A 25,688-nucleotide genomic window follows, 5' to 3' on the forward strand; every position below is an offset into this window, starting at 1 on the left:
TGTTTACCGATGCTAGCAATGATATATACCAGCAATAACTTACTCTTCCAATAAAGCCATGTGATCTTTTATACCCATCGAAGGCTTGAAAGATGGCAGCACTCCTTTAATACAACACCGAAGTGACAGCCTGGATTTGCTACTCAATTCTCCAGAGCACTTCTTGCATCCACTCCAAAATTCAAAGTGAACAGCAATACCAAATGAACGACCACATCTTAAAATACAACATGTATGCAAATCCTACTTTAGAAAGGCCATACATCTGTGTGCAAACCAGCAAACCTCTGTGCTGCACTTCACAGAATAAAGCAAACAAGCATCTCAATAAATTTTCACAGTGACAGCACATATTTTCTGAAGTCATTGTTGCAAAAAAGAATTTAAATAAAAAATAAAAATCAGTATCAGTCCAAACTTTAATTCGCTCAAGGGTTTGCCTCCAGACAATTAGCTATTAATTTCCTTAGCCAGAGAGTGGTGAATTTGTGGAATTCATTGCCACAGGTGGCTGTGGAGGCCAAATCTTCAGGTATATTTAAGGAAGAGGTTGATAGAGTCTTGATTATTCGGGACATGAAGTGATGCAGAGAGTAGGCGGGAGATGGTGTTAAGAGGGGAAATGGATCGGCTATGACGAAATGGCAGAGCAGACTTGATGGGCCAAATGACCCAATTCTGCTCCTATATGTTATAGACTTACTAAGTAATCAAGGAAAACAACGACACAAATGACTCATTAAAACAACTCATGTCATTAAGATTAATACAATGCATATTCATTGTATTGTTCCCTGAAAGCTGCATGCTAATTTCTGAGTAATGCCATACAAAGTTTGCTAGCACTCAGAAAGATTGACCCATTAGCCTCAAGTACATCAGAACTATGTAATTATTGATGGGATATTTCTACACCAAATCACTTACCCTAACCACAGTAAAACAAGTAAGGAATGGAATGGGCATTTTCTATTTCAGAGGTACAATTCCCAAAGAAAGAAGAACTGCAATTATACCCAATGAGTAAACTGGCGAGGAAGATTATGCTTAATTAGAAATAATAATGTGGTTTAGAAATTACTAACAAAACATTCCAATATACAAATTATGCTAAGTTTTAAATCTTGGTTAGACCCCTTAGAATTCCATGCACTTTGAGGTTCCTTTTATTATAACAATAAACAGTGGAGATGTTTGTATAATTGTTCAAAGATGGGAAAGGATAAAGCCTAATACTTTACTCTTACACAGAATTGTGTTTTTCAAAATAAAAGAAATTGTTCCTACTTGTGGAGTAAGAAAAATTTCAGGCCATTAAAACAAGTCAGTCATCAGGAGCACAGACTTCCTCATTAAGAGGCATAGGCCGAGTAGACAGTCATAGAATGCAGGGTGAAAAGTATAGACCATAAGACAAAGGAGAAGTAGGCCATTCGGCCCATCGAGTCTGCTCCACCATTTTATCATGAGCTGATCCATTTTCTCCTATTTAGTCCCACTCCCCTGCCTTCTCACCATAACCTTTGATGCCCTGGCTACTCAGATACCTATCAATCTCTGCCTTAAATACACCCAATGACTTGGCCTCCACTGCTGCCTGTGGCAACAAATTCCATAGATTCACCACCCTCTGACTAAAAAAATTTCTTCGCATTTCTGTTCTGAAAGGGCGCCCTTCAATCCTTAAGTCATGCCCTCTCGTACTAGACTCCCCCATCATGGGAAACAACTTTGCCACATCCACTCTGTCCATGCCTTTTAACATTCGAAATGTTTCTATGAGGTCTCCCTTCATTCCTCTAAACTCCAAGGAATACAGCCCAAGAGCGGACAATATAGGGGGTGATATCAGAGGTACATTTTTTTTAAAAAAAGAGAGCGAGAGCAGTGAGTGTGTGGAACGCTCTGCCGGGGCGGTAGTAGAGGTAGGTACATTTGGGACATTTCATAAACTCTTAGATAGGCACATGGATGATAGAAAAATGGAGGACTTTGAAGGAGGGAAGGGCTAGATTGATCCTAGAGTGGGTTAAAAGGTGGGCACAAGATCTTGGACTGAAGGGCCTGTACTGTAATATTCAATGTTCTATGTTCTAAATGAATGCAGAGGAAATGCAAAGTGGCAAGCAAGACATATAATACATATTATTAGCCTAAACATTCAGTGCCTAACATCCAAAACTGGCGGTAAACAATAGGTATATGTTTGCGTTAATGTAAGCAATAGAAATAATCACATCAAACTGAAGGGCAGCAAACAACCAATGAATGCAAAGCACATAGGACCAAGGCTCGGAATCAAAATCAGGTTTAATATCACAGGCTATTTCATGAAATTTGTTGCCCAAGAACAGCAGGGTCAGCTGCCTCAACTATCATCCAGCCGCACTCACATGTACGTGGTGAAGTGCTTTGAGAGGTTGGTCATGGCCAGAATCAAATCTTGACTAAGCAAGGACCTAGACCCACTGCAATTTGTCCACCGCACAATAGATCTACAGCAGATACAACCTCACTGGCTCTTCTCTTGGCCCTGGACCACCTGGATAACAGCAACACCTACGTCAGGCTTCTGTTTATTGATTACAGCTCAGCATTCAACATCACCACACCCTCCAAATGAATCAACAAACTTCAAAAACTGGGCCTCTGTACCTCCCTCTGTAACTAGACCTTTGACTTCCTCACTGGGAAAACACAAGCCTGTGCAAATCGGATATAACATCTCCTCCTCACTGACAATCAATACCTGCACACCTCATGGATGGGTGCTTAGCCCACTGGTTTACCTCTTCTACATCCATGATTGTGCAGCTAGGCTCAAATGGCCAATGCCAACTATCGTTAGCAGAATTTCAGATGGTGACAAGGAGGCGTACAGGAATGAGAAACATCAGCTAGTTGAGTGGTGTCACAACAATAACCTTACATTCAGTGTCAGTAAGACCAAAGAATTGGTTGTGGACTTAAGGAAAGGGGCATCAAGGGAAACACACCAGTCCTCAAGCCTTGAAGAACTTGTTGGGTCAAGGAACATCTGTGGTGACATTTTAGGTGAAATGTCCTGCTTGAGGAGCTAAGTTCTTCATTCTGTTTTTGTTGTGGTGCCTTTAAGGGTCATGGTATTAAAGGCACAGATAAAACTGGTTGTCATTGAGCCATTAAATTAGACCTGGACTTGTAATGATGCAAGATGAAATTAATTTCGTACTTTACAGCTGCCAGCCTGCCAACATGCCGCCTCCTGTTTGTGCAAGAATAGTAGCTTGAGGACTGGTGTTGGGGCCAAGGTTGAAGTGCTCGGCAGAGATGGTGCTCGGTGTCGGAGGGCTGGTCGGAGGCTCGAAGTTTTCGGACGGACTCAAGAGTCGGCTGTGGTCAGGTGCTTCCAGGGTGCTGCATCGGCAAGTTTGCAGCGCTGGAGGTTCATGACAGGAAGAGAGTTTCTCTTCCTTCTACCGTCTGCATGAGATGATGGGACTTTCGACAGACTTTGAGACTTTTTTTTACCGTGCCCATGGTTTGTTCTTTATCAAATTACGGTATTGCTTTGCACTGTTGTAACTGTATGTTATAATTGTGGTTTCCCAAACTCTACTCACTTTATAGTTATGACTGTGGGGTTGATCAAACTCCAATGCTACACTCAAATTGCTGACCACAACACTGTTGTTGGCCAAATCAAAGATGGAAATGAATCAGCATATAGGAGGGAGATTGAAAATCTGGTTGAGTGATGCCACAACAACCTATCAACAAGACAAAGGAGCTAATTATTGACTTTAGGAGGAGGAAACTGGGCGTCCATAAGCCAGTTCTTATCAGGGGGAATCAGAGGTGAAGATTTTAAATTCCTCAGTGTTATCATTTCAGAGGATCTGTCCAGGCTCCAGCACCTAAGTGCCATTACGAAGAAAGCACAGCAGTACCTCTCCTTAGACACTTGCAAAGATTTGGCATGTCATCTAGAACTCTGACAAACTTCTACAGATGTATGGTAGACAGTATATTGACTGGTTGTATCATGGCCTGGTATGGAAGCACCAATGACCCTTAATGGAAAATCCTACAAAAAGTAGGGAATTCAGCCCAGTCCATCACAGGTAAAGTCCTCCCCACCACTGAGCACATCTACACGGAGCGCTGTCACAGGAAAGCAGCATCCATCGTCAAGGACACCCATCATCCAGGCCATGCTCTCTTTTCTCTGCTGCCATCAGGAAGGTGGTACAGGAGCCTCAGGACCCACACTACCAGGTTCAAGAACTTCTTACCCCTCAACCATCAGGCTCTTGAACCAGAGGGAATAACTTCACTCATTCTATCACTGAACTGTTCCCACAACCTATGGACTCAATTCCAAGGACTTATCATTTCACTTTCTAGATATTATTGCTTATGTATGTATTTATTTATTATTACTCTTTCTTCCCTTTTTGTATTTGCACAGCTTGTTGGCTTTGCACCTTGATTGTTTGCCTCTCCTGTTGGGGCAGTCTTTCATCGTGTTTCATGTATTTACTGCAAATCCCACAAGAAAATGAATCTCAGTTGTACAGTCCATGATGTAATACAAGATACCTTTGTTCACTTAAATGATTATTACAACCAGGGATTTTGATCAATTTAATTGAGAATTTTTATTTGTGAACCACATGTTCCTTTCCACCTCCCCCCCACCCCCCCCCAACACTAGGGCCCAAAAAAGCAGGGAAATTGTAAGCATGTAAAACTAAAAATTCAAAAAATAATATGTCAGCAATTCAAAAGTATTCATCCTCCTTTGCTCAGTATTTCCTTGAGCCACCTCTCATAGTTATTTTTTTTGGATCAGTCTCTACTAGTTTTGCACAACATGTTGGAACAAGATTTGCCCATTCCTCCTTGCAAAATTGGTCAAGCTGTGTCAGATTAGTTGGGGAGCAGCAGTGGCCAACAATCTTGAGGTTTTGCCAGAAATGTTCGATTGGGTTAAAGTCTGGACTCTGACTGGGCCACTCATAGACAACAATTTTCTTCATTTGAAGACACTCAATGCTTGCTCCAACAGTGTGCTTTGGGTTGTTGTCATGCTGAAAGACGAACCTTCTCTCCAGTTGAAGTTTTCTGGCAGAGGCTAACAGGTTTTTATCCAGGATCACCATATATTTTGCAGCATTCATCTTCTCATCAATCCTGACCAGATCATCCCTATAGCATGATGCTACTTCCACCATACTTTACAGGAAGGATGGTGTTACCTAGCTGATGTGCAGTTTTAGATTTACAACACATAGTGTTACAACGCTTAGTGTTAATGGAAACATAGAAAATAGGTGCAAGAGTAGGCCATTCGGCCCCTCGAGCCTGCACCACCATTCAGTATGATCATGGCTGATCATCCAACTCAGAACCCTGTACCAGCCTTCTCTCCATACCCCCCCCATCCCTTTAGCCACAAGGGCCATATCTAACTCCCTCTTAAATATAGCCAATGAACTGGCCTCAACTGTTTCCTGTGGCAGAGAATTCCACAGATTCACCACTCTCTGTGTGAAGAAGTTTTTCCTCGGTCCTAAAAGGCTTCCCCTTTATCCTCAAACTGTGACCCCTCATTCTGGACTTCCCCAACATCGGGAACAATCTTCCTGCATCTAGCCTGTACAATCCCTTTAGAATTTTATATGTTTCAATCAGATCCCCCCTCAATCTTCTAAATTCCAGAGAGTACAAGCCTAGTCCATCCAGTCTTTCATCATATGAAAGTCCTGCCATCCCAGGAATCAATCTGGTGAACCTTCTTTGTACTCCCTCTATGGCAAGAGTGTCTTTCCTCAGATTAGGGGACCAAAACTGCACACAATCCTCCAGGTGTGGTCTCACCAAGGCCTTGTACAACTGCAGTAGTACCTCCCTGCTCCTGTACTCGAATCCTCTTGCTATGAATGCCAGCATACCATTTGCCTTTTTCACCGCCTGCTGTACCTGCATGCCCACTTTCAATGACTGGTGTACAATGACACCCAGGTCTCGTTGCACCTCCCCTTTTCCTAATCAGCCACCATTCAGATAATAATCTGTTCTCCTGTTCTTGCCACCAAAGTGGATAACCTCACATTTATCCACATTAAATTGCATCTACCATGAATTTGCCTACTCACCTAACCTATCCAAGTCACCCTGCATCCTCTTAGCATCCTCCTCACAGCTAACATTGCCACCCAGCTTCGTGTCATCCACAAACTTGGAGATGCCGTATTTAATTCCTTCGTCTAAATCAGTAATATATATTGTAAACAACTGGGGTCCCAGCACTGAGCCTTGTGGTACCCCACTAGTCACTGCCTGCCATTCTGAAAAGGTCCCGTTTATTCCCACTCTTTGCTTTCTGTCTGCCAACTAATTCTCTATCCACATCAATACCATACCCCCAATACAGCGTGCTTTAAGTTTGCACACTAATCTCCTGTGTGGGACCTGGTGAAAAGCCTTTTGAAAATCCAAATATACCACATCCACTGGTTCTCCCCTATCCACTCTACTAGTTACATCCTCAAAAAATTCTACGAGATTCGTCAGACATGCTTTTCCTTTCACAAATCCATGCTGACTTTGTCCGATGATTTCACCGTTTTCCAAATGTGCTGTTATCACATCTTTGATAACTGACTCTAGCATTTTCCTCACCACCGATGTCAGGCTAACCAGTCTATAATTCCCTGGTTTTCCTCTCACCCCTTTTTTAAAAAGTGGGGTTATATTAGCCACCCTCCAATCCTCAGGAACTAATCCAGAATCTAAAGAGTTTTGAAAAATTATCACTAATACATCCACTATTTCTTGGGCTACTTCCTTAAGCACTCTGGGATGCAGACCATCTGGCCCTGGGGATTTATCTGCCTTTAATCCCTTCAATTTACCTAACACCACTTCCCTACTAACATGTATTTCCCTCAGTTCCTCCATCTCACTAGACCCTCGGTCCCCTACTATTTCCGGAAGATTATTTATGTCCTCCTTAGTGAAAACAGAACCAAAGTAGTTATTCAATTGGTCTGCCATGTCCTTGCTCCCCATAATCAATTCACCTGTTTCTGACTGTAAGGGATCTACATTAAGACCAAAAAGTTCCATTTTAGTCTCATCTGTCCCCAAGACTTACGCCACATATTTATAGTATCTTCTATCTAAGTGATGCTTTGCAAAGTCTTTACAGGCAAGGATATGCTCTTTTTTTAAAAAAAAAAGCCAGGGCTTCTTCTTTGCCACTTTTCCATAAATACCCCGCTTTTGCAAGGCCTCAAAGATTGTGGAGCCATGAACTTCATCTCCAGTTGCAGACACTGACTTCTGCAGCTCATTCAGCTTCTGCAGACTTTCCTACAAGTGCCATTCTTCTCCGGCAACTAAGTTTAGAGGGCAGCCTGAACTAGCCAGTGTAGGTGTGGATTCATATTTTTTCCCACTTTTTCACGATGGACTGCACTGAGTTCAGTGCCTTTGAGGTGGTCTTGTACGCTTCCCCAGATTTGAGCTTCTCCATTATCATTTCCCTTACTTCTTTTGAATACAGTACTCTTATCTTCATCTTGGTTTGGTCTGTTGAAAATATACCATACTGTTGGACCTCAGAGAGAGGGGATATTTATTCAGGTGATCCTCCAATTTTCTACAACAAATTGGGCAAGTTGGTAAGGTAATATTGCACCTGAGGAACATTAGCGTAGTAATTACAAAGGCGATGAATACTTTTTCAGCCTATTTTGGTTTTTAACTTTTAGTAAATTACTGACTGGCTATGGAAGTTTCTTTTGATTTAATATGATGCACAATATTTTGTGGATTAGCTCAGAAAATCCTACTTCAATATTTTAATTTTGAAAATGAGACAGTAAAATGTGAAAATGGTTGTGGAGCTGAATACTTTTTTCAAGTCATTGTATGCATTCTGATAATTTTTTTTTGTGTTCGTCCATCGTCGACGCTGATGAGGACCTCAACACCATTATGATGGTGTCAAGACTAGCATGTGATTTGGATTTAAGTGAGGGAGAGTTGTGCAGCGTCAGCCTCACCCTCTCTTTCCAATTCCCATCTGGATCCAGTGGCAAGACAGAGTCGAGACAGCTGGAGATGGGACTAGGCGCAGTGGATGACCAGGACGTCTTCTCTGTCCTGTCCTGCTCTACACGTTCCACGATGCTTGCAGAGACCGCCTTCTTGACTGCTGGACTTTCCATTGGTCTCATCCGCTCAATCCGCCAGATTCTGATAATAAATTTCCATTGAACCTCAGACACCTGGAAACCACATTAACACTCCTAATGCCTGCTTAAAATGACAATAATCAGGAAATGATAACCGACTCACTTGTTCAAAGGGTTTGGGTAGTTAAAGCATTGTTGTCAGTTAAAGAACCAGTACCATCAGGATAACAAGATACTCGTTTAGTCTAGCACACATCAAAATATTAAATTTTCCACGTCTACACAGCTTTGGATTAAGTAGCTTCATTACAGAAGCTCTGCTTTTTGTGTACATCCCCAGCTTCTTGTTGAAAAAACATTGAACAGGCAAATTATTCATGATAAAGCATTCAAACATGAAATTTCTAGAAAACACAAATTTAAAACTCAAGGAAGCAATGAGTTAGAATTCAAGATGATCCAGGCAACATAGGGTGGTACTTGTGAAAGAGCCCATCCAACACAAAACACATTGAAATAATTCATTAATTGGTCTCAGCATCAAACAGATAAGTTTTAGGGGGCAAAGAAGAGCAACATGTAGGGTCAATACAGATACTGGGCTTAATAACCCATTCTTTATCCTAAATGGGAATCTCCATACAGTCCATCTCTGGGTTATGAAAAGATTCTGTTTTTAAAAATGTTGAACACACAGTACAGTAGCTCAGTATGGTACCCATACTTCCAGGATATTGCAATGAACACCATCAAAAATACATGATTGACAAGAAATAATGACTAAAATTAGGGTGGGGAAAATAGTTAGCCCGCAGAAAAAGAATCTCAGGGTGGTATGTGGCAACATATATATACTCTGATAATAAATGTTACTTCGAACTTTGATAGTTCTGTTCTGCTATTTGTAGGAACATATTAAAGGAACGTAATAATATTATGGGGGCTTGATTGTATGTATGGACGTCCATGAGTCAGACATTATTAACCCAGAGGAAAATGCCAAGTGAAAATAGCGAGCTTGTTTTTTGGGGGTTGAACATTAATCACTGCTCAGGAATCGAGCCTGGCAGCTGGTTACATGCTCACTGTTTGCAGCAAACCTATTTTTCTTAAACTCTAGGCAGCTAAATATTTTCAGAAACGGCAAAGTACCTGACCTGAAGAACTTGCTGATTTAAATGATGCTCGTGGAAACTAAAAACAAATATATTTTAAATGTTTCCTTATATTTGAGGTCAGATACCCCACAGCCCTTTCCCCGATTCACCAAAAATTATGGTCCCAAAAATAAAGAGATAAATGAATAAATATTGCCGGAAGAGGAGCAATTTTTTAGTTTTCGTTGCAGTCATCTCTAACACACTTACTAAACATAAAACAGATACAACTTATTACTGAAATATACAAGTTATAAAAACTTTCCAGCAGTAAGGAAGTAGCAGAGAGCATAAAGAAAAGAGGAAGCAGAAGTGGATTGACAGAAGACAAGTCTCATCAGCTACATACTGTGACATCTGCCATCTCCACCCACCTGTCTTTAAAAACCTGTAAGGAATCCTGAGACTGTGACAATGATGGGCGAAGAGTCTCCTAACGGGGAACCATCTGATTTTCTTCTGAGAGCCTGTCACCACAATTACCAGCAATGAGTCAGTCACACACAGCAACTTAAACAAAATGGGATCAAGACATACAAAACAAAGACAATGAGGTATATATGTTTTCAGCCATATATCTGCACTGTAAGCAATGGAAAATACTTTACCCACACCACTTCTTTGTCTGCACCTAACTTGATGGAGAAACCAAATGGAAATAGCATCAGGGGACACAGGAACACACTCTGAAAGGCTTTTTAAAAAAATTACTATTAGATCTGCTCCTAAACAAAGGAGGCAGAGGAATACAACTGACAGGAGTGATGGATCCAATGGTGATGTGCTGCAATCTTCAGTCATTTGAAATAATTGAAAAGAGCCCAAAGCCAGAACAAGTAGAAATTTTTAAAAAAACTATTCCAGAGAAGTGCTTCTTTTACATAACCTGAAGGGAGTTGCTTCCCAATTACAGGGAAAGTACAATCAATTCATGAGAACCCATCTCCTCAAACCCCAAATCACATTAGCACATAATGATAGTCTTTAAATCAACTTCCCCTTCACACTTTTGCCTGTTATTCAATGATTTGGTGAGCCACCGCTGGGGAATTGTTCTTCTGAATGATGCACCTGGGCCTGTTTAACCAGAGCAAAATGGCTACACCCTCAGGATGAGAGTTAGCTTGTGAATGTTATGATCACTTGCCTCATTCCATCTTAGTTACTACATGAAGACTGGTTTCAAAAGCCAGTCTTTTCCATAATGTTTTACTCTTAGAACTTTAATGAAAATAACTAGGAGCATCATGACAAAATACCTTTTTAGCAGGTTTATCTAACAGCTACAGAGGAGAGAAAATGGATCGGGCACAGCCCTTTGCAGCAGTTTAATTTCCCTACTGACCAAGGCCAGCTCGAGAGTCTAAAACTCAACTTGTACAATGTGACAAATTGTGCTTTTTCCATTAATGGATTCACAACGGTCCAGTCAACATCCACTGGGGAAAAATCTTAATGATCCATTTGCCATTATTCACACTGATTCTAGAGGCCAGGAATGAAATGAACAGCATGGAGTCGGTTCATGTTCTCCATCTATTTAAAGAAAATAGCAGCAGGTTTGCTGTTTCTCTTTTAGACTCATGTTACTAAAATTATGTATAAAATGGAAAATAGCATGCTTATTTAAATGGTATTTGAATCTCAATAAAAGGTAGATTTGCAAAACCAAGGCTCCAGGGAAAATGGAATCTATTGACCTGAAACTAATCGATATTCTTCACCACAGTCATCACCTAACAATAGTCCAAAATAAGTCTGAAATAGTAGCACTGATGAGTTATTTAGCATGAATCATATGCAGCCAACAATGGAGCCAAATGTCTTGTCAATGTACACTTATTTGCATTGGATAGGAGAAGTCACTGGACCGTGACAAACAAAGACCTTTGTCCTTTCCTATGTACAGAAAAGGAACCCAAGGGCTAATCAAGACACTTAAAATGGAATTAGCCACACCAGAAAATTCAATCTTCCTTGTGCTACTATTCCCAATTTTAACTTCAAATTGGGGGGAAATGGTTATCAATGGGGAGTGCTACATTTTGAAGGCACCTTTGCTTTTTGAAAACTTATTGCTCTGATGCCTCATACACCCTCTTGCCAGGACAATGTTATTTCAAATGAAGCTATTCCATAACACTATTTCAAAAAAGAGTAGGATACTTACAATAGCTGATAATTTCCCCATAACCAATGTGTTTAAATTAAAAGCTGTATCACATTATTGCTTGTTGTACCAGGTGTGCAAATTGGTTGGTTCGTCTCCTACATCAGAGCAGTGTCTACTTCCCACCACAACCACTTCCCTGCTGAACTCAAGATTCTTGAGTGGCCGGAAAGTGCTAATGACATTCTTGTGGAAGATATTAGGTAATTGTGGTGCACTAGAAAGAAAAATCAGGCTCATTATCCATATAAGCATTAGTGACTGAAAGCATTATCCTCCTGACATCCTTCAATTAACTTACAGCCATTAGCTCTGGCACATGACGAGACACCTGAAGAAAATCATACGCTCTTTTGGGTCCAATTAACATATGGCCCAAGCAAAGCGGTGAAAAACATATTTCCCTACACCCACACTTTTTTTTAAAAAACCTTCTCACACACATTATGCAAAAATCACAATGACTGAAATACTAAATAAATAAACAGCAAACAGCCAAGCTATCATTATGAAGACTGATCAGTATACTCTTCCTAACTTGTGCCATATTGATCAAACCCCAAGTCAGACAGTTCACTCTAAATGAAGTGAAAGTGCACAAAATATGGAAAGGAAAAGAGTCATTCCTAGTAATGCTGCTTCTAAGTCATAGTTGGGGAAAACAAACTACTCTAGGGCAATTTGGCTGGCAAAGTCTAAAGACTCATCGTGCTCCAGATGAAGAAATTTCCTCTCTTACCTGTCCGGACTCACTACTTAAAATTTGCATCCCTCAATTTTGGATACTTTGGCCAGGAAGAATATCAATTCGACATTTAACGTCTCAAGGTCTCAGTTTTGAATGTTTTAATGAGATTACCTCTCATTCAGATAGGAGAATACAGACGTAGTCCACTTATTAGAAACATAGAAAATAGGTGCAGCAGTAGGCCATTCGGCCCTTCGAGCCTGCACCGCCATTCAGTATGATCATGGCTGATCATCCAACTCAGAACCCTGCACCAGCCTTCCCTCCATACCCCCTGATCCCTTTAGCCACAAGGGCCATATCTAACTCCCTCAAGCCTCACACAATATTCTAGCCAATTATTCTAGCCTCATACAATAAACCCGCCTTCACTGCATTCCTTATTAGAAATATAACCTTCATGGAGCATGGAACTAGACATGTATATGTTAATCATCAGGTTTTCAAATGATTGAAGATTGGATTTTTACTCACACTTCTGCAACAAATACACCATTTCCCATTCTTATTGTTTCCTGAACAGAAGGACTGAGTATATTTAGGAATTTTTTGAAGACGATCGAGGCGAAAAACCAGAAATTAAGAAACACGTTGAAGGTCCAAGTATTTTAAAATCTGAAGTTCGTAATGCAATAAATAAGATGAAGGAAAGGAAAGGCAGCAGGTCCTGATGAATTAGTAATAGAACAAATTATTGCCCTTGAAGATTATGGAATTGAAAAACTTACTGATTTAATCAATGACATTTATGAGACAGGAATAATACCAGAAGAGATGAAAAAAATCAGTATTTATCACTCTTCCTAAGAATGCTGGAGCAATAGAATGTGAATTACATAGGACCATAAGTTTAATGAGTCATTTCACCAAGGTACTTCTAAGAATTTTGATGAGAAGAGCTAAAAGTAAGACACAAGCTGAAATAGACAAAGAACAATGTGGTTTTGTCAAAGGTACAAGAAACGCAATATTGATGTTAAGGATACTATCAGAACGAGCTATTCAAGTGCAAAAAGATTTGTTTGTTTGTTTTACCAACTACACAAAAGCATTTGATAAAGTGAAGCACAATAAGTTACTTGATATATTACAGGAAACTCCAGATCTAGATTCGAAAGACCTCCACCTAATCAGAAATCTGAACTGGGAACAAACTGCCGCTGTAAGAATAGATGGAGAAGTGAGTCAGTTTACGAAAATCAAGAGAGGCGTTACACAAGGGTGTGTTTTCTCCACTGATTTATTTAATGTGTACAGTGAAACAATTTTACAAAAAATAAGAGATATCTTGGGAATCAAAGTTTGCGGTGAAAACATCAATAATTTCAGATATGCAGATGACACTGTGTTAATTGCAAGTACGGAGGAAGAACTACAAAACTTAATTGATATAATTGTTGAAGAAAGTGCAAAAACGGGTCTATCTATCAATTGCAAAAAGACAGAATGTATGGTGATATCCAAAAAGAAGGAAAATCCTATATACAGGCTGAGAATAAATAGGGAAGACATAAAACAAGTACAGAACTTTTGCTACTTAGGAAGCTGAGTGACATCAGATGGCAGGTGCAACTTGGACATCAAAAGAAGAATAGGGATAGCAAAAGACACCTTTACGAGAACGAACAGTATACTGACCAATACTAAACTAGGCATGACAACCCGCCTCACAGTACTGAAGTGTTACATTTATCCAGTTATGTTATATGGCTCAGAATGTTGGACAATATCTAGTAACAGGAGGAAATGAATTGTAGCAGCAGAGATGTGGTTTTTGAGGAGGATGCAAAGAATATCATGGACGAAACGAATATCTAACGAGGATGTCATGAACAGAGCAAACACAAAAATAGAAATAATGTATGAGATCATGAAAAGGCAATGTAACTTCTTTGGACATGGGATTAGGAAAGAGGAGTTCGAATGCACGGTAATTATGGGAAAGATTAAAGGGGAGAAAGCAAGAGGAAGACAATGACAAATGCTGATGGAGACAGCAGCCCGAAAACTGGAAATGAATACCAATGAATTGATCCACTTGACCCGAAACAGAAGTGTGTGGGCCATGGCAGTCAAAGCTCAAACTGGGCACGGCACCTGATGATGATTGTTTCCTGAACAACAGCAAATTTCTGTTCTTTGTGTATAATGACATCTCAGCCCTTCTGAAAATGAACATCTTTCAATTTCACCAACTAAAATACTTTGCCTTTCTATCTTTATTTTTACCTCACACTTTCTGTTACATCTCTATCCACTCACTTAGCTTACCACCCCCTCCCCATTGCCACCCCCCAAAGCCTCTCTACATCCTTCTCAGAGCCCATAAAGGTATCAAGTTGTGTACCGTCAGCAACTCCCCTCATTCAAATTCCTTTACATGGGTAACAGCTGAGGTCCCAGCACTGTGGTAACTCACTGGTCATACCTTCCCAATCTGAAACCAACTATATACAATATAGCAACTACAGTGAACCAGATGTTGAAGGGTGTGAGGGAAGAGAAGTGATGCAATTACTATTAGAAGGGAAAAGGTACTCAAAAAGCTGAAAGACCTAAGGGTACACAAGTCATCCAGACCAGATGAATTGCACCCTAAGGTTCTGAAAGAGGTAGCAATAGAGAATGTGGTGGCATTAGCAATGATCTTTCAAAAATCACTGGACTCTGGCATGGTGCCAGAGGACAGGAAAATTGCAAATGTCACTCCATTCTTTAAGAAAGGAGGAAGGCACCAGAAAGGAAATTATAGACCAGTTAGCCTGATCTCAAAGGTTGGGAAGATGTTAGTAGGGTCAATTGTTAAAGATGAGGCTATGGAGTAGTTGGTGACACAGGACAAAATAGGATAAAGTCAGTATGGTTTCCTTAAGGGAAAATCTTGCCTGGCGAACCTGTTAGAATTCTTTGAGGAGGTTACATGTAGGATAGATAAAGAGGATGCAGTGAATGTTATATATTTGGACTTTCAGAAGACTTCTGACAGGGTGCCACACACGAGTCTACTTAACAAGTTAAAAGCCCATGGTATTACAAGGAAGTTACTGGCATTGGCTGATTGGTAGGAGGCAGCAAAGTGGGAATAAAAAGATCCTTTTCTGGATGGCTGCCAATGCTGGATGGCAGGAGTCGGCGTTGAGACCACTTCTTTTTATGCTGTATGTCAATGATTTGGGTGATGGAATAGGTGGCCTTATTGCCAAGTTTGCAGATGATACAAAGATTGGCAGAGGGGCACGTAGTGTTGCGGAGACAGATAGGGTGCAGAAGGACTTAGATTAGGAGAATGGGCAAGAAAGTGGCAAATGAAATACAATTTTAGAAAATGCATGGTCATGAGCTTTGGTAGAAGAAATAAACGTGCAGACTATTTTCTAAAAGGGGAAAAAATCCAAGAATCTGAGATGCAAAGGTACTTGGGAGTCTTTGTGCGGAACACCCTAAAGGTTAACTTGCAAGTAGAGTCAGTGGTGAGGGAGGCAAATGCAATGCATCAGAATCAGGTGTAATATCACCGGCACGTGTCATGAAATTTGTTAACTTTGCAGCAACAGTTGAATGCAATACATAATATAAAAGATAAAAAATAATAAATGAATCAATTACAGTATATGTATATTGAACACGGGTTCAATGTCCATTTAGGAATCAGATGGCAGAGGGGAAGAAGCTGTTCCTGAAACTCTGAGTGTGTGCGTTTAGGGCTTTGTACCTCCTACCTGATGGTGATAGTGAGAAAAGGGAATGCCCTGGGTGCTGGGGTCCTTAATAATGGATGCTGCTCTTTGAAGATATCCTAGGTACTTTGTAGACTAGTACCCAAGATGGGGCCAACTAAATTTACGACCCTCTGCAGCTTCTCTCAGTCCTGTGCAATAGCCCCCCTCCATACCAGACAGTGATGCAGCCTGTCAGAATGCTCTCCGTGGTACATCTATAGAAGTTTTTGAGTGTTTTTGTTGACATTCCAAATCTCTTCAAACTCCTAATGAAGTACAGTTGCTGTCTTGCCTTCTTTATAACTACATCAATATGTTGGGACCATGTTAGATCCTCAGAGATCTTGACACCCAAGAACTTAAAACTGCTCACTCTCTCCACTTCTGAGAGAGATGACTGGTATCTGTTCCTTCATTTTACCCTTCCTGAAGTCCACAATCAGCTCTTTCATGTTACTGACACTGAGTGCCAGGTTGTTGCTGCGACACCACTCCACCAGTTGGCATATCTCACTCCTGTATACCCTCTCATCACCATCTGAGATTCTACCAACAATGGTTGTATCATCAGCAAATTTATAGATGGTATTTGAGCTATGCCTTGCCACAGAGTCATGGGCATAGAGAGAGTAGAACAGTGGGCTAAGCACATACGCCTGAGGTGCACCAGTGTTGACCGTCAGCGAGGAGGAGATATCATCACCAATCCACACAGATTGTGCTCTTTCAGTTAGGATGTCGAGGATCCAAGTACAGAGGCCCAGGTTCTGTAACTTATCAATCAGGATTGCGGGAATGATGGTGTTAAGTGCTGAGCTATAGTCGATGAACAGCACCATGACATAGGTGTTTCTATTATCCAGGTGGTCTCAGGCTGAGTGGAGAGCCAAGGAGATTGCGTCTGCCACTGACCTCTCGCGGCAATAGGCAAATTGCAGTGGGTCCAGGTCCTTGCTGAAGCAAGCGTTCAGTCTAGTCATGACCAACCTTTCAAAACATTTCATCACTGTCAATGTGAGTAATCGTCATTAGGGCAGCTCACATTATTCTTCTAAGGTACTGGTATAATTGTTAACTTTTTGAAGCAAGTGGGAACTTCTGCCCATAGCAGTGAGAGGTTGAAAATGTCTTTGAATACACCTGTCAGTTGGTTGGCACAAGTTTTCAGAGCCTTACCAGGTACTGTGTCAGGGCCTTCCACCTTGCGAAGGTTCACTCTCTTTAAAGACAGCCTAATGTTAGCTTCCGATACAGAGATCACAGGGTCACCGGGTGCAGCAGGGATCTTCACAGCTGTAGTTATATTCTCTCTTTCAAAGCGGACATAGAAGGCGCTGAGCTTATCTGGTAGTGAAGCGTCGCTGCCATTCACGTTATTGGGCTTTGCTATGTAGGAAGCAATGTCTTGCAAACCCTGCCAGAGTTGTCATGCATCCAATGTCAACGCCAACCTCCTTCAACATTGTCTCTTTGCCCTTGAAATAGCCCTCGCAAATCATACCTGGTTTTCTGGTACAGACCTGGGTCGCCAGACTTGACTCCCGCAGATCTAGCCTTCAGCAGACGATGTACCTCCTGGTTCATCCACTGTTTTGGTTTGGGAATGTACAGCAAATGTTTGTAGGCACACACTCATCCACACAGGTTTTAAAGAAGTCGGTAACAACTGCAGCATACTCATCTAGATTCGTTAGCATTCATTTCAAGAGGTCTAGAATACAAGAGCAGGGATGTGATGCTGAGGCTTTATAAGGCACTGGTGAGTCCTCACCTTGAGTATTGTGAACAGTTCTGGGTTACCCATCTAAGAAAAGATGTGCTAGCATTGGAGAGGGTTCAGAGGAGGTTCACAAGGATGATTCCGGGAATGAAAGGGTTATCATACGAGGAATGTTTGATGGCTCTGGGTCTGTACTCAGTGCAATTTATAAGGATGGGGGGTATCTCATTGAAACCTTTCAAATGTAGAAAGGCCTAGACAGAGTAGATGTGGAAAGAATGCTTCCATGGTGGGGTGAGTCTAGACAAGAGGGCAAAACCTCAAGATAAAGGGGTGTCCATTTAAAACAGATGCAGAGAAATTTCTTTAGCCAGAGGGTGGTGAATTTGTGGAATTTGTTCACACATGCAGCTGTGAAGGCGAGGTTGTTGGGTGCATTTAAGACAGAGCTTGCTAGGTCATGGCATCAAAGGTCATGGGGAGAAGGCTGAGGAGTGCGACTGAGGGGAAAAAAGGATCAGCCATGATTGAATGGCGGAGCAGACTCAATGGGCCAAATGGCCTAATTCTGGTACGTCTTATGGTCTATATTATTTCCACCACTTCCTCTCTCCATTAAAATCATCATCACTACCTACATATGATTATATAACTCCCAATATCAAAAACTCTTATTGTTTAGTTAATCATGGCAGGCCATATTGAAGGCCAACATGTACAGCATCAATTGTCTTTTCTCCCCCCTTACCTACACTGCTGATTTCCCCAAATTACTAAACAAAGTTGGAAAATTTTTTTTGGAAAATGACTGATTGCCTGTTGATGATTAGCTTGAAGACTTATAGAAAGTGAAAATAGCGAAAAAGAAATAGGGTAGATGTGGATAACATCATAGGTTGTCTGTTTGTGGCTGACATAATCAAGAAATGCTTCAAACAAGAAGTTTCAAAGGCAATCTCAATGTTGGCAAAAAATATGGGGAAGGAATAGTTGGCAAAGTTGTAAGAAGTTGAGGATAGGCAGTTTGAGATAATCACCTCCAAGAGGGGTGCTTCTTTGCATACTGGCATGATATCAGATGCGCAGTAGCAGGTTTGGCAAGCAAAAGCGGAGATTGATAGGTTCTACCATGTAGCCATATTTAGCAATGAAAGGTACACCATTTGTCTTGTTTGTACTTGAAATGAAGCTGGCATCCAGAGGTACATCAGGATGAAAGAATATGATTTTGAAGTCATTAAGAATGAAAAGTCACCTACTGCAATGGCAGTGAAAAAAATTATCTTTTTTCAAATACTGTTAGTATCTGCAAACAATTTATTTTTAAAAATTGAAAACTTTGAACTGCTAATTCAGGTCCTATTTGTGCATGATTGATGGGCTGGAGTCTAAGCACTTAGTTTTGAATAGTTACAGACAAAAAAACTTTGAAAGTATCTATTACTTTATTGTAAACTAGCATGGGAGGAGAAAGAGAGAAAAAAGTTGGAGTGATAAAGCATTGATCTTGCAGAATTATTTACTCTGCAGCAATGTAGGACTCAATCAGAAAGCAGATTGAATGCAGAACATAGGTATGCAATTATATTATGATTATATACTTACAACAATATCATGCCTTTTACTGAGATAGTGTTATTAAATCGGCAAGTCCTTTTTACTTAAGATCTTTCACTGAAACCAGCTGGAAACTGAGATGGATATGAGAGTGGGAGGTGCTTGAAGACTATTCCTGAATAAATTAGATCTTTATTTGTTAGAATAAATGGCGCTTTAGTCAGCATATTAACAACTGTTGCGTCTGATTAGTACAGCTTGTGCTTCAATCACATTCCCTGAAACAGCTGCCTACTTGCTGATATTTTGACTTCATCCACTGTATGCTTTTGGCTGTAAAGTGACCCATATTTCCCCAGAAATACTTTCCCGTTTTGGTACTAGAAGCATTTGACAGCAGCTTTCAGTATTTCTGTATTAACAGAAGTACTATTACAAAGCTTTCACAAGGCATTCTTTCTCCCCTCCCCTATCAGCATTCCCACACCCCTTCCCAGTTCACATACACTTAATTAGTCTATTCTAACAGTGCAAAATGCCAGTTTTGCATTCTCTGTCAGCAGCGTTCTTCAGTAAAGGAGACTGATCAGTAAATGATTAGTTCAGTTGTTCTGTAATGGCCCCTACAGCCTCATTTAATGGATCATCAATACACTTGTCAGTGCTCAGTAACTTCACTTTAGTTTGTTAACTCATGGTAAATCAGAACAAATATGAATGGAACTATTGGGGCAAAGGAGGTCACTGTTACAAATATTTAAGAAATGTTTAACAACACACACCAGTCCTCATGGAGAGGGGGAGCAATTTCAAGTTCCTGGGTGTCAACATCTCCGAGGATCTATTCTGGACCCAATTCATCCATGCAACGACAAAGGAGGCATGACAGTAGCTATATTTCATTAGAAGTTAGAGGAAATCTGGTATGTCATCAAAGACACTTGCAAATTTCTACAGGTGTACCATGGGGAGCATTCAAACAAACTGGCTGTCTCACCTTGTGGTATAGGGGTGGGGAGAGACACTGCACAGGATCGAAAGAAGCTGCAGAAAGTCGTGAACTCAGTCAACTCCATCATGGGCACCGGCCTCCCCAGTATTGAGGAATGATGCCTCAAAAAAGGTGGTATTCATCAAAGACTCCCACCACCAACACATGCCCTCTTCTCAATGCTATCATCAGGGAGTAGGTACAGGAACCTGAAGGCACACACTCAATGGTCCAGGAACAGCTTCTTCCCCTCTGCCATCAGATATCTGAATGGACACTGAACCCATGAACACTACCTCCTTACTTATTTAAATATTATATAATATTTATAATACAAATATATTGTGTATATGTATGTGAATATATACATATGTACATACACACACACACGGTGTCCCGCGCTTTTCGAACGTTCACTTTACAAAACCTCGCTGTTACAAAAGACCTACAGTAGTTCCCTGTTTTCGCTAACAGAATGTGTTTTCACTGTTACGAAAAAAGGCAGCGCGCGAAAAAAAGCAGCGCGCGCCCCGAGCAGCCACTCTCCCCCGGATTCAGAACGGCATTGCTTAAATACGTGCCTGTGAGCAGCCGTTTGCAAGATGAGTTCTAAGGTATTGGAAAACCCTGAAAGAGCTCGTAAGGGTGTTACACTTAGCGTAAAACTAGACATAATTAAGTGTTTTGATCGTGGTGAACGAAGTAAGGAAAAAGTGAGTTTGGTTTGTGGAAGTTGACGAAGATGATGTTGAAGAGGTTTTGGCATCCCATCACCAAGAACTGATAGATGAAGAGCTGATGCAATTGGAAAAGGAAGATAACAATTGAACCGAACGCAGTAGCGAATAGACCGAAAGTGAAGTCTTCCAGGAACTGAACGTGAAGCAACTGCATGAGATTTTCGCTGCAATGATAAAGTACAACTTTAATTTTGAAAGGGTACATCGGTTTAGGGCATATTTGCAGGATGGTTTGAGTGCTTACAAAGAACTGTATGATAGAAAAATGCGCGAGGCTAAGCAGTCAAGCATACTGTCATTTTTCAAGCCTTGTTTATTTCAGCTTTTTCCTTAAAGATGTGCTGGGTGCCTCCCAGCCACTGCTGTACCCCTGCAGCAGTATCGGTCGGCGGCCTGGAGGCTAGGGATCACTGCACCCCACCAACCTCCGACGACTCAGCCTAACACACCATCATCAGTGTGCTCGATGTCTTCCTGATTCCCGTAAGTGATACTACACTGTACATACATTATTTCTACTTTATACAGGCTGTGTATTTTTATGTGTTATTTGGTATGATTTGGCAGCTTCACAGCTTAAGGGTTACTGGAGAGAGTGTATCTGCCGAGAGCGCTTGCGCCGTGTTTTTACCAAGAGCGCTTTAGATTTTCGCTACGGAGAACAGTGTGGCAATGATTGTAGAGAAGTATTTCTACTTTATATAGGCTGCGTATTTATCACATCATTCCTGCTTTTACTATTTGTTACTGTTATTTTCAGTTTTATCTGTTATTTGCCATGATTTGGTGGGTTATTTTTGGGTCTGCGAACGCTCACGAATTTTTCCCATAGAAATAAATGACAATTGCTTCTTCGCTTTACGACATTCCGACTTACGAACCGTTTCATAGGAACGCTCTACCTTTGGGATGGCGGGGGAAACCTGTATATATGTATTGTAATATACCATTGTTGCACAACAACAAATTTCACGACATACGCTGGTGATACTAAACCCGATTCTAAATATTATACCATCACATGGGTTACAATCCAAGAATATAACTTGTCCCAGATAAACATACCAACTCCTGGAATAATCTCCCAAACAAATTCATTTGTAACCCAAGTGCAAAAGATATTACATCCAATAACATTTCTTCTCTTAATTAAGTTTTCCATATAATTCAAGTTAACTTAGTTCTTGTGTTAGAATGGTTTGAATACAAGGCAACATGTAAATTCTATTTTCTCATGTCCTTTCCATGATGGATTCCCACTCACAACATTTTTAAACACAAGCCTGAACATCCCAAAACACTTCACAAAAACAGAAAGAAACTACATACCAAAAAGGAGCATAGTAGTTGCATTTCCACAGATTGTAGAATAAACATGAACTGGACAAAAAGTACCCCAGCTCAAAACTGTTTATATTATCAACAATAGAGAAATGTACAAGTATTAAGTTTATTCTCATTTCTGAAATCCTAAATGCTAATCTGTCAGAAACAATGACAATTATGAAGAGTATAAACCTAAGAACACATTGCAAATCAAGGAATTGCATGTTATTAGCTTATTTGTATGAGACCCATAAAGGCAATTTCTAAAGCAAATTTTGCTTTATTTGGCCTGCACATAGTGAGTAGAATACACTGTTGTTCAGTTAGCTAGTCCCATTACACAGGAATAATTCCATGTCTCTCAAATCTCAAAAGTGGTGCTCTGTTCTCTCACCTAGCGACCACAACACTATTGCATAATTTCATTGTTTACATAAAATGCATGTAAAAGGCATTCAAAATTATACAGGATGTTGGCAGAGAGAATAAACTACTACCAGCATGTTAGTCAAAACTTAGTATATTAATCTAAAATAAAAGCAGGAAGAAACAAATGTTTTTTTTGAAAAACTAAAAAGAAACTGAACTCAACTCAAGGAAAATAATGCTGTTGAATGGGTCAAATTTGATCGCCTTTTGCAGAGCAAACATACATTTAATGATCCCAAGGACCTTTTCCTGCACTATTCAATATTGCTCTTTTACATATACTCCCATCACCCTGGCCTCACCAGACTTGCATTCCAAATTTAAAACATTTTCAAAATCAGTTTAAATAGTTGATTGTGGTGAACTTCCTTACCTTAGTAACCACTGGAAGAGTTATTAGAAATACTTTCTTTCATACTGACTACAGCTTACATGCCATTACTTTCAACCATTGAAAGTTTCAAAGCTATAACTGCACCTGGTCAACTTATCCACTGTTCTATATTTAATATTTGAGTAATATTGTTTGATTAAGCATACTTGTTTGTTTCAATAATTCATTACAGGTTATTTGTAAAAGTATGTGAAGGGCATGCACAATCATGCCATTAAGTCATATGTGCACACCTCACTAGAGTAAAAACAAAACTAAGTGTACACAAGTTTATTCCTGGTTCTATGTTTTTCTTAGACCTAGCTGAGGCCTACCTGGAAGATTGGAAGAAGAGTTCAAAGTGTTTCTCACCATAAACACACACAGCTTATTTTTGGAGCAGCATCTGCACCTTCCTCTGGCAAAAAGCTATGGATCAGGTGCTACAAGGCTGCCAGTCACTTTTGTTACCTGGCTGAGATCACTGTTACCAATAAGGATGACAAGCAACATCTCCAAAATCTCAAGACAATGTTAAAAAATTAGAACAAGTCCTGCCGAAGGGTTTTGACCCGAAACGTTGACTGTACTTTTTTTTTCCATATATGCTGCCTGGCCTGCTGAGTTCCTCCAGCATTTTGTGTGTGTTGCTTAGAAGATTATGGGCTCAAAGCACGACACAACAAGTGTGAATTCTTTAAACCATGCATCGCTTACTGTGATCACACCATCGACGCACAAGGATTACCACAAGTGTGTTGAGAAAACTCAAGCAGTGGTGGATGCCCCAAGGCCAAAGGACGTATTACAGTTACGGTCCATTTTAGGATTTGTCAATTACTATAACAGGTTCCTGTCAAACCTGGCTACTGTGCTCTACTCATTACTACAGATCGGGAAGAAATGGCAATGGACAAAGCAGTGTCAGGTAGCTTTCCACAAGACAGAGGAAATGGTGATGTACTCACACATTATGATCCACATTGTCCAGTGAAGCTTGCCTGTGATGCCTCACCTCATGGTATAGATGTAGTCATGTCACATATTTAAAAAAAGGCATCCATTAGTCTTGCGAGACTATGGATCTGCGCTTGGAAAGTCTTCACTCTCCAGGGCGCAGGCCTGGGCAAGGTTGTATGGAAGACCAGCAGTTGCCCATGCTGCAAGTCTCCCCTCTCCACGACACCAATGTTGTCCAAGGGAAGGGCATTAGGACCCATACAGCTTGGCACCGGTGTCATCGCAGAGCAATGTGTGATTAAGTGCCTTGCTCAAGGACACAACAAGTTCCCTTGGCTGGGGCTCGAACCCATGACCTTCAGGTAGCTAGTCCAAAGCCTTAACCACTTGGCCACGTGCCCACATATTATGAGTGATGGAAGTGAACGCCCCATAGCCTTTGCACCACGCTCCCATACCACTGCAGAGAAAAATTATGCACAGATTGACAGAGAAGCCTAGTTTGGGGTATAAAATGTTTACCAGTACAGGTGTCCCCTGCTTTTCGAACGTTCGCTTTACAAAACCTCGCTGTTACGAAAGACCTACATTAGTTCCCTGTTTTCGCTAACAGAAGGTGTTTTCACTGTTACGAGAAAAGGCAGCGCGTACCCCAAGCAGCCACTCCCCTCCGGATTCGGAACGGCATTCTCACCAGCATTGCTTAAACACGTGCCTGTGAGCAGCCGTTTGCAAGATGAGTTCTAAGGTATTGGAAAAGCCTGAAAGAGCTCGTAAGGGTGTTACACTTAGCGTAAAACTAGACATAATTAAGCGTTTCGATCATGGTGAACGAAGTAAGGACAACGTGAGTTTGGTTTGTGGAAGTTGACGAAGATGATGTTGAAGAGGTTTTGGCATCCCATGACCAAGAACGGATAGATGAAGAGCTGATGCAATTGAAAGGGGAAAGGATAACAATCGAAACTGAATGCAGTAGCGGACGGACCAAAAGTGAAGTCGTCCAGGAACTGAACGTGAAGCAACTGCGTGAGATTTTCACTGCAATGATAAAGTACGACTTTAATTTTGAAAGGGTACGTCGGTTTAGGGCATATTTGCAGGATGGTCTGAGCGCTTACAAAGAACTGTATGATAGAAAAATGCGCGAGGCTAGCAGTCAAGCATACTGTCGTTTTTCAAGCCTTCCACATCAGCCACAGCAGACGACGAACCTCGACCTTCCACATCGAGGCAGGCAGACATAGAAGATGACCTGCCTCCCTGATGGAAACAGATGACATCCCAGTGTCCCACCACCCCAACCCCCGGGCTGCGGACAGATAGCAATTCGCAGAGAATGCAGCAGTAGCCAGGAGACACCCAGCACATCTTTAAGAAAAGAGCTGAAATAAACAAGCTAATTAATTAGGTGCCACTCGGCACATAATTAATTAGCTTGTTTATTTCAGCTTTTTTCTTAAAGATGTGTTGTGTGCCTCCTGGCTACCGCTGTACCCCTGCACCCCTGCATGCTTCGCAGACCAGTATCGGTCAGCGGCCTGGAGGCTGGGGACCACTGCACCCCACCCCCCCAACCTCCAACGACTCAGCGTAACACACCATCATCAGT

General features: G+C 41.0%; 1 protein-coding gene across 3 annotated transcripts in view; it reads right to left on the bottom strand.

The window, feature by feature from the left end:
* klhdc10 (kelch domain containing 10) overlaps positions 1–25,688 on the bottom strand; it is a 60,717-nt gene that overhangs the window by 31,249 nt on the left and 3,780 nt on the right. Inside the window, exon 2 of one of the 3 annotated variants that reach the window (XM_063073011.1) lies at positions 9,718–9,810. The exons of the other annotated variants lie outside the window; for them this stretch is intronic. Within the exon in view, the coding sequence (XP_062929081.1) occupies positions 9,718–9,810 (93 nt within the window). The remainder of the gene's footprint in view (positions 1–9,717; positions 9,811–25,688) is intronic. 3 annotated transcript variants of the gene reach the window in all.

The sequence above is a fragment of the Mobula hypostoma genome, chromosome 20, assembly GCF_963921235.1.
Source record: "Mobula hypostoma chromosome 20, sMobHyp1.1, whole genome shotgun sequence".
NCBI classification, from domain to species: Eukaryota; Metazoa; Chordata; class Chondrichthyes; order Myliobatiformes; family Myliobatidae; genus Mobula; species Mobula hypostoma.